The sequence below is a fragment of the Vigna unguiculata genome, chromosome 3 (assembly GCF_037176805.1).
Source record: "Vigna unguiculata cultivar grain cowpea cultivar isolate G323 ecotype 2 chromosome 3, ASM3717680v1, whole genome shotgun sequence".
NCBI classification, from domain to species: Eukaryota; Viridiplantae; Streptophyta; class Magnoliopsida; order Fabales; family Fabaceae; genus Vigna; species Vigna unguiculata.
Window position 1 is genome coordinate 39,282,997 of NC_140794.1, and position 11,557 is coordinate 39,294,553.

Consider the following 11,557-nt stretch of genomic DNA (forward strand, 5'->3'; position numbering starts at 1 on the left):
TGGCCAAAGATTCAAATATTGTAAAGCATGGTTGGTGTCTACAAATGTAGGTAGACATCTGTTACCAACCTTAGTTATTCTTACTACTTTTTCTTTCTCATTTACTTCAAAAAAATAATTGTCTCTTTTATTTTAGTTGCTCATTTAGGATTAGATTTCTTATTTCCCAACCACTTATTTACTTCTCTTATAGAAACCTTTTTTCGTCTTTTATAAAAATATTTATATATCGAAAATATTTATATATCGAGTTAAAACTATGAGTAGGATGATTGATTTGATTTAGGTGAGTAGATCTTTCATTTCTATTAAAAAAAAGGGTTTTAAAATTGATTATTTTAAGTATTATACTTTAATTTTAGGATCAATAATGTATCCACATGGTAATCAACTAACATAGAAAGATATCATACTACATTGGTTATATAAGTAACAAATGTAGTAGGCTACATTCTAAAATATTGAAGATCTTTCTAAGTTCATTTTATTTATAACTAATTTGTAAAGTACAAATACAACAATTGATTCAATGCAGTAATCTTTTTAAAAGAAATAGATTATTTATATTTTTTATTATCTTTATTTATTTATTTATTTATTTAAAATGTAAGAAAACATATTGCAATATAGAACAACAAAATCTACTATTAAATGATTTCACAATCTAAATTGTTCTTATAAGGTTGGGTGAACCCTATTAAAACACTAAAGTTGTGCTCACATCTTTCATCTTCTCACCCTCGATCCTCAGTCTTAGGAGGTACTTGCAAAGATATTTTGCCAATCATGTTAGTATTCGAAATGAGATATCTCGTTATTGGAGGTGTGATTTAGTTTAGAATAAGCTAACATTTTACTTTTGAATGCTTACCTATTTATACTACTCTTATTGGATTTACTTGTACGAGGATGGGGGAAGGCCTAAGTGTCTTCTATTAATGGTTTTGGCTTTGTTTTATACATAATTATACTAATAGTGTGTTTAGGTGATAACCCTACATTAATTGGATTGTTGAGGGCTTGTTTGAAAGTAATTATGTTGTTAATGGGCTGAATGTGCGTCAAGAATGTTGAAATGGCTTAAAAAAAGATTATATTGTCGAGATTGTTACTAGTGGAACAATTCTGGTAGCATTGTGGTACCTAAACTCTTTAATTTAGATAGCAAGTGATGTATGTATAAAGGATCAACTTAACATTTCACCTTTACCTATTAAAACTAAAAGTAGGTTGAATAACATATATTCCTATCATGAAAAAGTAATTTAATTTATAGCATAAAGAGAGAAAAACATGGTGTGAAAATGGATGAACATAGGCCAACAAGTGGTGGCGCAAAAGGAGGAAGATGGTTAGTAGAGGAGAGATGGTTGACAATTTTGAAGAGGAGTTGTGAAATAGCTTATTGGCATAGATAAATTCTACATTGGTTTAAAGGCTCAAAAAGTACTCCTTTCTTTAACATTAGATGTCGTCTTGGTCTTCCTACAACTAATGTAGTATCTACTTCTACATTGATTCAAAGGTCAACACATGTATAAAGTTGTTCCAATATTAACAAAATTGCCACTACGCCTATATCTACATCAATTTCTCGATAATCAACATTATGTAAAATCAACTTTTCATAGTAGTTCTCTCTTCAATTTTAGCATAATTTGTACCTGTTTTTGTTATATGGTAATATTCTATGTTTTAAAATTATCTATGTCTTGGAAGATCCATCAACAAATTTGGTTAGGTCCTCAAATTTGATTCCTTAAGAAATCTTTCTCAACTTCTCTTAAACTAACATTGAGTTCTTTCATTTCTTTCAAAGTATTTCTACATTTATTTTTGGCTAAATTACTCTTTTGGTCCTTGGTTTTGTCAAGAAGTGTCAAATTGGTCCTCTTTTTTTTTTTTGTCTCAATTTGGTCTTAGTTTTTTTAAAAGTGATTAAATTTGGTCTTTGCTATTAGTTTTCACAAAATACTATCATGTATCAATTTATGATTTTTTTTGAATTTTGTTTTTAAATTTTAAATTTTTTAAATTTTCTTAACATGTGTCACTCCATGGTCGTGCCATGTGGAGTGAGTCTCAATTTGGTCTATATATTTATTTTTAGTTTCAATTTAGTCCTAGTCTTTGTAAAAATGGAGCAATATTGTCTCCCTTAAATTGAGACTCAATCTACTTTTTGTATAGATCTTATGCTAATATTCTTACTAAAATTGACATTTTTATTAAATATTTATAGAAATATTTATAAAAAAACTTTAAAATCTATATGAAATATTTAGGACAACTCACATGTGTGAATTGATAGAATTAATACTATTCAACTTATTAATTTTAATTTGTTCATGTATTTTTTTGTTGCATGATTTGTGTTTTATTTCATGTTAGACTTAATAATTACATTCAAACTCTAATTAACGTGATCTCAAACATGTATTTTGCATAAATTTTAAAATTAATTGAAAAATATTTCTAGAAATACTTAACAGAAATGTTAATTTTAGTAAGAACATCAATATAAGATTTATACAAAAAGTAAATTGAGTCTCAATTTAAGGGGGGACAATATTGCTCCATTTTTACAAAAATTTGGACTAAATGGAAACTAAAAAATAAATATAGGGACCAAATTGAGCTCTGTCCACGTGGCACAATTATGGAGTGACACATGTAAAAAAATTTAAAAAAACCACAAATTGACATGTGGCACTGATTATATTAATGTTTGTGAAAAAATAACCGTAAGGACCAAATTGAATCACTTTTAAAAAAATCATGACCAAATTGAGACTTCTTGCAAAAATTAAAGGACCAATATGATATTTATTGACAAAAATAAGAACCAAAAGAATAATTTAGCCTTTATTTTTCATTTACCTATACTCAAGAGATATTGTATGAGAGTTTGTTAACAAGTAATCATGATAATCTCTTCATCTTATAAATTAGATGATTATGATGAATTAGATGTAAAAGGGTCAGAAGATTAAGTGACTATTATTTCATGCTCTTCTTATTTTATCTTTTCCATGATACATAAGTTTGCATGCTCTTCACCAAAGGTGTTGAAACTATCTCACGTGGCTACGTGTATTTATTTTTCCTTTTTGTACTTATTGGGGTCTTTTGTGTACACTATGTTTTTATGTGTCTAGTTTCTTTACATTTGTAGCATACCATGTCATTTGCTTCCTCTTTTGATTTTGTTTTTTCTTTTCAATTTTTTTTTGAATTTGTTCTTTTTCTTGCAATAGGGACATTTCTCTTTCCTTTTTAGATCTCTCTCAAATTCATTGTCATTTGTGTTATATAACCATTTAAAGTTTTTGAGTGTTCATATATGTCTCTTCTATTTCAAATTCTTACATTTTCAAAAGTATTTGTTGCATTTTGAATAATTACCTCTTGAAGTTCCAAAGATAATTTATGATAGTGTGAAATCCTCAAAACATTTTATTTATCTTTTTGTCATTCTTCACTTTTAATTTGTCATATTGTCTTTGAAGAGAAATAGTTTTTTTTATTATATGTCATTAGTTCCTTCACATCCTAAAGCTCTTTTGTAATTTTGGACCTTACTTTGACATCCATCTTAAGAATGTTGTACTTTACTTATTTATATATACTCTAATTTTGGCTTAGTCACTATAAAATATCCCTTTGTAATTTGTTGCCTCATATGTTCATTTGTGAACTTAAGATACTCCTTCATTATGTGCATTCATTTCATGGTTATCTACGATATTTTACTCCAATACCTACTACAACACTCAACATTTTTAAACTTAAAACCTTTTCCTTTATTTTTCAAAAGAAAATAAAAGGTATTTATAAATTAAGTTTAGACTAAACATTGCATCAAATATTTTTATTGTGGCTTGTCTCAACCATCAAGATTGCATCCAATTCTTGTAAAAGTACAAGTTCCACTAATAAAAAAGAATTACAAGTAATATTTTTCAACTAGTTATGACCTCTAAACAAGTATTCTTTTATTTGTTTCTCCAAACAAGTTTCCCAAGTAATATTCACCTAGTAACCTCTTTAGGATCTGAATATGCTCTCAAGTATTTCTTACACAATATCTTATTTAGAGTATGTACAAATGACAAATTAGGTATAAATGATTTTACTAAAACAAAATCCTTAGAAAGAATTATATGAAATATCATACTAATTCAAAGCTTATTATTTAATATGCATTTTTAGGATATTATAGAAGGTTCATAACACTCTTGAAGCTTTTTCGTATTCATAGAAAACTTCACATGTGGATAGTTTTTTCACTTTTTGTTTTTGTTATTCACGTTTGAAAGTGATTTACTTTGAGTCTTTACGAAATTATTTGTTGCAAGATGTCAAGGGTAATCTTCAGGTGGTATCATATATTTCCTAATGAGGATAGATATATATATATCATTATTCTATATTATCCTTTAATACATTTACTTAGTGTCTTTCCCTGATAAGATAACACAATCTAATTATATTATTTAATTGGTAGGTTATCTCGAACTTGCCCAAAGAATTGACACATAGTAAAGAAGATTTATTTTCTCCATGTTTCTCTACTTAAGAAGAGTCAATGGTCCTTTATGCATCACCTTGTATTTGATTTTTGTGAATATATTAGTTCTTCTTAAATGTTGAAAAGAATATTAAATTATTTTAAATATAGATTATGATTATTAAAGTATTTTACTCTATTTAGACATTGTTTCTAATCTAGACTAAAAACTATAAATGATGCATTTGTCCATTGAGAGCACAAATAAAGTATTTCTAGTGTAGTGAGTGAATATTGTATTGTCCATTGTAGCACGTAGATTTTATACGCTATTCAAACTTTATACAATACTTTGTCTTTTTTGTCTTGAAACATATTCATTTGTGTGTTATTCATCAACACAAGGTTTTTAACCATTTTTTGTCTAACAACTTCTAAACTATGTGAGTCTTTTAGTATAGGATTGATGAGTAGTGTAACTATAATGTATTACTTTATTTATAAGTATTTTAGTATGTATCTATAATTAATATATATATATATATATATATTATTACAAATATAAATATATATATATATATATATATATATAATATATACATATTATTATTATAATAAATTATAAACATATGAATGTAAAGATTATAAATATCCAAAATATACAAATAATTCATGATTTTATAAGAAATATATTAAATATTTTAGAATGTTAATACGAAAGAATATTTTTATTATAATAATAGAAGAAACGTAAATAAATAAGTTAAGTTACGTAAGTATGTATATATATTATGGATAAACTTGCATATATGTATAGGTAAACTGACATATTGTTAGGTAATAAAAAATAAAAGAGAGAGAGAGAGAGAGAGAGAGAGAAAGAGAAAAACAAACCCCTCACCACAATCCTCTGCTCATTGCTCCACGTAATGGAATTAGATAAGATGCCAATAAATGCATGTGAGATTTAATGCAATTACAGGTTAGAAAAAAAATAGAAATGAGAGCTTAGTCCATAAGAAACAACAGTAACGAGAATTTGAAAGAAGAAAAAAAAATTGAACAATGTTTTCTAACCAAATGAACTAAACATAATGATTATGTGTGTAGTATAAATAGGAGTGGCTATTGTGAAAGGAAAATGAGACAGTAAGATCAAAGAAAAAAAATGGAGAAGAAGAGTTTGTGAGTATAAAATTGGCAGTGAAGAAAATAAAAGAAGAAGAAAGTTGAAACGGTCTCTGCAATGCACCTGCAACATTTCAAAGGTGTATGTATTCCATTTTCTCTTATTTGGTTGAAAATTGCATTGAAATCTTTATGGATGATTTTTCTGTATTTGGCTCTTCATTTGATTCTTGTTTATCTAATTTGACCTTGGTGTTGAAAAGATGTCAAGAAACTAATTTAGTGCTAAATTGGAAAAAATGTCAATTTATGGTAAATGGGTGTATTGTTCTTGGTCATCAAATTTATGCTAAAGGCATTGAGATTGATAAAGCAAAGGTGGAAATAATTGAACAATTACCTCCTCCATTGAATGTAAAAGGGGTAAGGAGTTTTTTAGGACATGTAGATTTTTATAGGCGGTTTATTAAAGATTTTTCTAAAATTGCAAAGCTTATGACAAACCTTCTTGAAAAAGAAGCCCATTTTGTGTTTGATGATACATGTTTGAAAGCATTCATAACTTTAAAGAAATAACTTGTCTCTACTCCTATAGTTACAACACCTATCTAGTCTTTACCATTTGAACTTATGTGTGATGCTAGTGATTATGCTGTGGGTGTTGTATTAGGATAGAGAAAAGACAAAGTGTTTCATGTTATTTATTATGTCAGTCGTGTATTGAATGAGGCTCAAAAGAATTATGCCACAACTGAGAAAGAATTGCTCTTGGATTCAGAGATGGGTAGAGATGGTATCCTGAGATTCAGAGAGAGGGTGTGTGTACCTCGCATTCAGGTTTTGAGGATGATGCTCTTGGATGAAGGGCATAAGAGTCGTCTTAGCATACATCCGGGTATGACTAAGATGTATAAGGACTTGAAAGCGACCTTCTGGTGGACGGGTATGAAGACTGATGTGGCCAACTATGTTGCTTCTTATTTAGTATGCCAGAAGGCGAAAATTGAGCACCAGAGGCTGGGTGGTACGTTGAAGCCTCTTGACATTACCCAGTGGAAATGGGACAGCATTTCCATGGATTTTGTCATGCATTTGCCACGGTCTGTGAGAGGACATGACTCGATTTGGGTTATTATGGACAGATTGACGAAGTGTGCTCATTTCCTGCCAATCAATCAGAAGATGTCATTGGATAAGCTGGCGGAGTTATATGTCAAGGAGATCGTTAGACTTCATGGTGTGCCAGCGAGTATTGTGTCGGATAGGGATTCGAGGTTCACCTCCAGGTTTTGGCAGTCATTGCAGAATGCCTTAGGTACGCAGTTGAGAATAAGCTCGGCATATCATCCTCGGACTGATGGGCGATCTGAGAGAACCATACAGTCACTAGAGGATCTGCTAAGGACTTGTGTGTTAGATCACCTAGGTACGTAGAGTGACATGTTGCCATTGGTGGAGTTCACGTACAATAATAGCTACCATTCCAGCATTGGGATGGCACCATACGAGGCACTGTATGGTAGAAGATGCAGGACTTCGCTGTGTTGGCAACAGGATGGAGAATCGGTGGTGCTCGGGCCAGAATTCCTACAGCAGACTACTGAGAGGGTAAGAGTGATACAGGATCGGATGCGGGCAACCCAAAGTCAGTAGAAATCCTACGCTGATAAGAGGAGGAGGCCACTCGAGTTTGAGGCTGGTGACCATGTATTCCTCCGGATTACCCCTACAGCAGGCATTGGGAGAGTCCAAAAATCGAGAAAGTTGACCCCTCGGTTCATTGGTCCATATCAGATTACGAGGAGGATCGAACCAGCTGTGTACAAGATTGCCTTGCCACCACACTTGGCAAATCTGCACAACGTCTTCCATGTTTCACAGCTGAGGAAGTACGTGGCAGATCCTAATCATGTGCTGGAGCATGATGATGTTCAGGTGCGCGAGGATCTGACTATGGGAGTTGGACCAGTGAGGATCTTGGATTCTCAAGTGAAGCAGCTTAGAGGAAAGGAGATCAGAACGGTGAAGGTGTTATGGGATGAGGCAACTCAGAAAATGACATGGGAGATGGAGGATGTCATGAGGAGGTCTTACCCTCATCTTTTCGCTGGTAAGTTCTCTTTTTCGAGGACGAAAAAAATTTTAAAGGTGGGGGTAGTGTAAGATCCGCGGAATTTAATTAATTAAATAAATAAATAATTAATAAATGCGGGTAGGTTGTGCATTTATGATATTAAATTTTGTTATGTATGACGTGAAAAAGTACTAGCTCAAGTGGTTGAGAGTACTTTGATTGTGCGAGAGGACTTGGGTTCGAGTCCTATGCATGCCAATTGTGTGTATTTTTGTTACTATTGTTTTAATGGTATGTTGGGCCACATTTTTTGTATGAAATAATGCTTGAATTGTGTGTGTTAGCAAGAAACATAAGTTGGCCTGGTGGTTTAGCTTTGATTTGGCATGGGGAAGGTCATGGGTTCAAACTTTGGTGAGTCAAATTTAACTTTTTTTGGCTTAAACTTTAGTTGTGGGCTGAATATGAATAGGTGGAGAAAAGTGGGCAGCTAAAGGGATGAGAAACAATCAAGTCATGACCCTTGAAAAGCAATAAAACCCAAATTTAATCATATTCCCGTTTTTTTTCATTAACCAATTAGTAAGACCTATAAAAGGCAAAATTTGAGAGGAGAATAGGGTTTTGGAAGGCTGTTTTCTGAGAGCTTTAGAGGGAGGACGAAATTTGGGAGTGAAAGGAGAGTTGGGAGTGAAGTAGAGAGGGTAATTGAAGTGGTGATAAGGCAAGCCTTGGTGATCAAAGGAAATTCCCCAATTTCAGAAGTTAAGCAAGGGATTTTTCAGGTTAGGGGAGCTGAACCCGAACCCTATCTTAACTTTACTGTTTTTGTATGATTTTGATGAATTGATGCTCTAAATTTCGTGCTATACTTGAGGGAATTTGGGGTTATGGATTTTGGGGACTGTTGCATTGGAATTGGACCTAAGAGTTTGCTTATAATAGGATGGTATGTTTTGTATTTTGTGGTTATGCAAAGTTGGGTGGTTGGGAGTATATTTTCGAGTTCAAATGTGCTTATAAGTGTAATGAAATGGTGTTGAATGAATTGGTAAGTTGTGATTCGTGTTTTGGGTCTCTGGAGTAGTGTGTGTGCGTGAATCAGCGTTAAAACCTGCAATTCTCGCTCAGGCGAGTCAGGCTCGCCTAGGCGAGATATGCAGGGATGCGTACCCTCTATCTGCTCGTGGACATCGCTCAGGCGGAGGGTTTGGAGTTTGGGCGAGTGCTCATCTCGCTTAGGCGAGTGAGACTCGCCTAAGCGAGAAATTGTATGCAATTGTGTGTTTTGATTGAACAACTCGCGCAGGCGAGGTTGATTGTTGTTTTGAGCGGGAGTACGTCTCGCCCAGGGGAGACCCTCTCGCCTAAGCGAGATTGCGAGGGAAGGTTTGTGTTTTTGTGGGACTCGTCGCCTAGACGAGGAATTTTTCTTCTTGGCGAACGAGGGTCTCGCCCAAGCGAGCATGAGCTCGCTTAAGCGAGAATACGTAGGCTGCAGTGGTTCTGGAGGCTTGCACAGGTTGGGGGCCTAGCTTAAGAGAGATGGGCTGGAGTGGTTAAACAAAGGCTCTTAATTTAAGCAAGCAAGGGTGTTCCATGGGTTGTGGCTCAGAATGTATCCTTGAGTTGTGGCTCGGGATAGGGGTTAAGCACGTGACATTCTATGGGTTATGGCCCGGAATGACTTCCCTTGAGTTGTGGCTCGGGATAGCGGATGAACACGAGGAACCTTGAGTTGTGGCTCGGGTTGGCGAGTGTGCCGGTGTGAGTGTGCTGGTTGTGGCCAGTACGGATGGGTCCAGATGGATTGTCCTCCTCAGTGGTTGCTGACGAGTTTGGTAGTCTTGGGTACAGACTATGATCGTATTTGGGAACTCCACCTGGCGTTACGGTGTGTGATCTGTAGCATGGTTTTCGCACGTGCTCTATCGGTTGTGGCCGATAGGTGTGACAGTAAGACACCTTGAGATACTTACTAGAAGATGTAGAACACTACTAACATGGTTGTGGCCATGTGAAAGAAATGGAACGAGGTTCCCTGATGTACTTAATATACATGGTGGTGGCCATGTGGAGGGAAGGTAACGAGTCTTCCACTAGGTGCATCGGTATACATGGTGGTGGCCATGTGATGGAAATTGAGTAAGGTTCTGTGGGAAAAGTAAGGATATTCTATATGGTTGTGGCCATGTAGTATAAAGAAAGAGTTTGTGCTATTGTTGCATTATTTGTATTGGGTTTACGTGTATATGTATGTTTGGTATATTTTTGTGTGTTTTAACTGTTAGCTCACCCTATCTGTTTGTGTTTGGCGATGATCGTGTACGCGGTACACGTGAGCAGGTGATGATGCAGGTGTAGCTGGTGAGACTTAGCTGCGGAGAGGGGATGTTTAGGGGAACTTTTATGTTCACGTTTTTGTTATTCTATTTTGAAATATGATGTAAAGGCTTATGGCCTATTTGACTAAAATCACAGTTTTGTATTTATTGACTTACTAGTAATTTAATGAAGTTTTACATTTCCCGTGTTTTGGGAAACGAGGTATTATTATTAAATGAGTTTTTAATAAATGATGCTGACGTATTATCTTTATTTTATTTTATTAAATTCGTAATATCCGGGTGGGATGTTACAAGAATCACATGTTCAACTAGAATATGCATTATACTCCTACCATAATACATCTTGGTCTAAGTATTACTTGAAACAATTCATTAGTGTCTCCCAAGTCCATAACATGTATAACTAAAATAAGTAAAGGTTAATTAAAGTAGACAAGACATACAAGTGTGAAATTGGAAGTCCTGAATAAAAGCACCTTAAAATACCAACTAAGCACTTCCAACTCCAAAAAATATCACCTAATTAATTAAATATCTATGGAATATACATAAAAATAAAATTGTCTCAAATTTTTATCGTGGAGCTCTTGATGTATTATCTCCTTGACTTGTTTTTCAGTAAATAAGTGCATATTTTCTACTTCTTTTACATTTGTAATTAATAGTAAACAAAAGATTAGCTAGTAGCAATTTCTATAATAAATACAAACAAAAGAAGAAACAAAGAAAAATATTTTTTTTTCGTGTAATAATACAAAAAATTAAAATTAAAAGCCAAAATATTCAATATAAAAGAATAAACACGTCAACTCATTGACAGTCGAGTCTTAATTCATATGATAAACTAATACTAATAATCAAGCATAATTAAATAAAACGAATAAAAATATAAAACCAATTTTAATATATTAGATTGTCACGCTTAAAATTCATTTGTCAATAAGGTTTAAAACACAGTGAATTGAATTAATATATAAAACAAATTTAATTAAATTCATATTATGTTTTGAATTCAAAAGGACTACCTCAAAACAAAAAGCACGAACACCAACACAAATTAATACGTACACAGAAGACATATCTAACAGAGTTAGTTTACAAAGTACCCTTATGGAAAAGGTAGTCCACTAAACAAAGTTGTCCTATGAGATGAGAATGCATAGATTCGGATACATGGTAGATAGAATTTATTATGAAGATTAAAGTGCTTTGAAATTCATTGTACTGCTATTCCCATTCCTTTTTCTATCTTTATTTTTGTTTTGGTCCCTTTTTAATATAGTTTTGGTTTGTTTCATCTTCAAAAAATTGAAGATAGGGTATGACTGGTCACCATTTGTGAGAAGAAAGTACCCGTTTTTAGACCTAATATAAGTGGTGTGGTGTATGATATAATAACCTGATTGAATATTTTGTAGCTGATCATTATAATTCATTTTCCTTTTTGCTAAGTGTAGTTTTCTTTAATTTTGTTTTGCCTCCCTGATTTTGTGCAAA

The 11,557-nt window shown here is 33.0% G+C and overlaps 1 protein-coding gene across 1 annotated transcript; it reads left to right on the forward strand.

Moving 5' to 3' along the window:
• Nucleotides 1-7,078: 7,078 nt before the first annotated feature.
• Nucleotides 7,079-8,954, forward strand: LOC146887833 (uncharacterized). The gene is made up of 3 exons (XM_085670423.1): nt 7,079-7,283; nt 7,374-7,748; nt 8,800-8,954. The coding sequence occupies exons 1-3, from the start codon at nt 7,079-7,081 to the stop codon at nt 8,952-8,954; spliced, it is 735 nt and encodes a 244-aa protein (XP_085526549.1).
• Nucleotides 8,955-11,557: the final 2,603 nt, after the last annotated feature.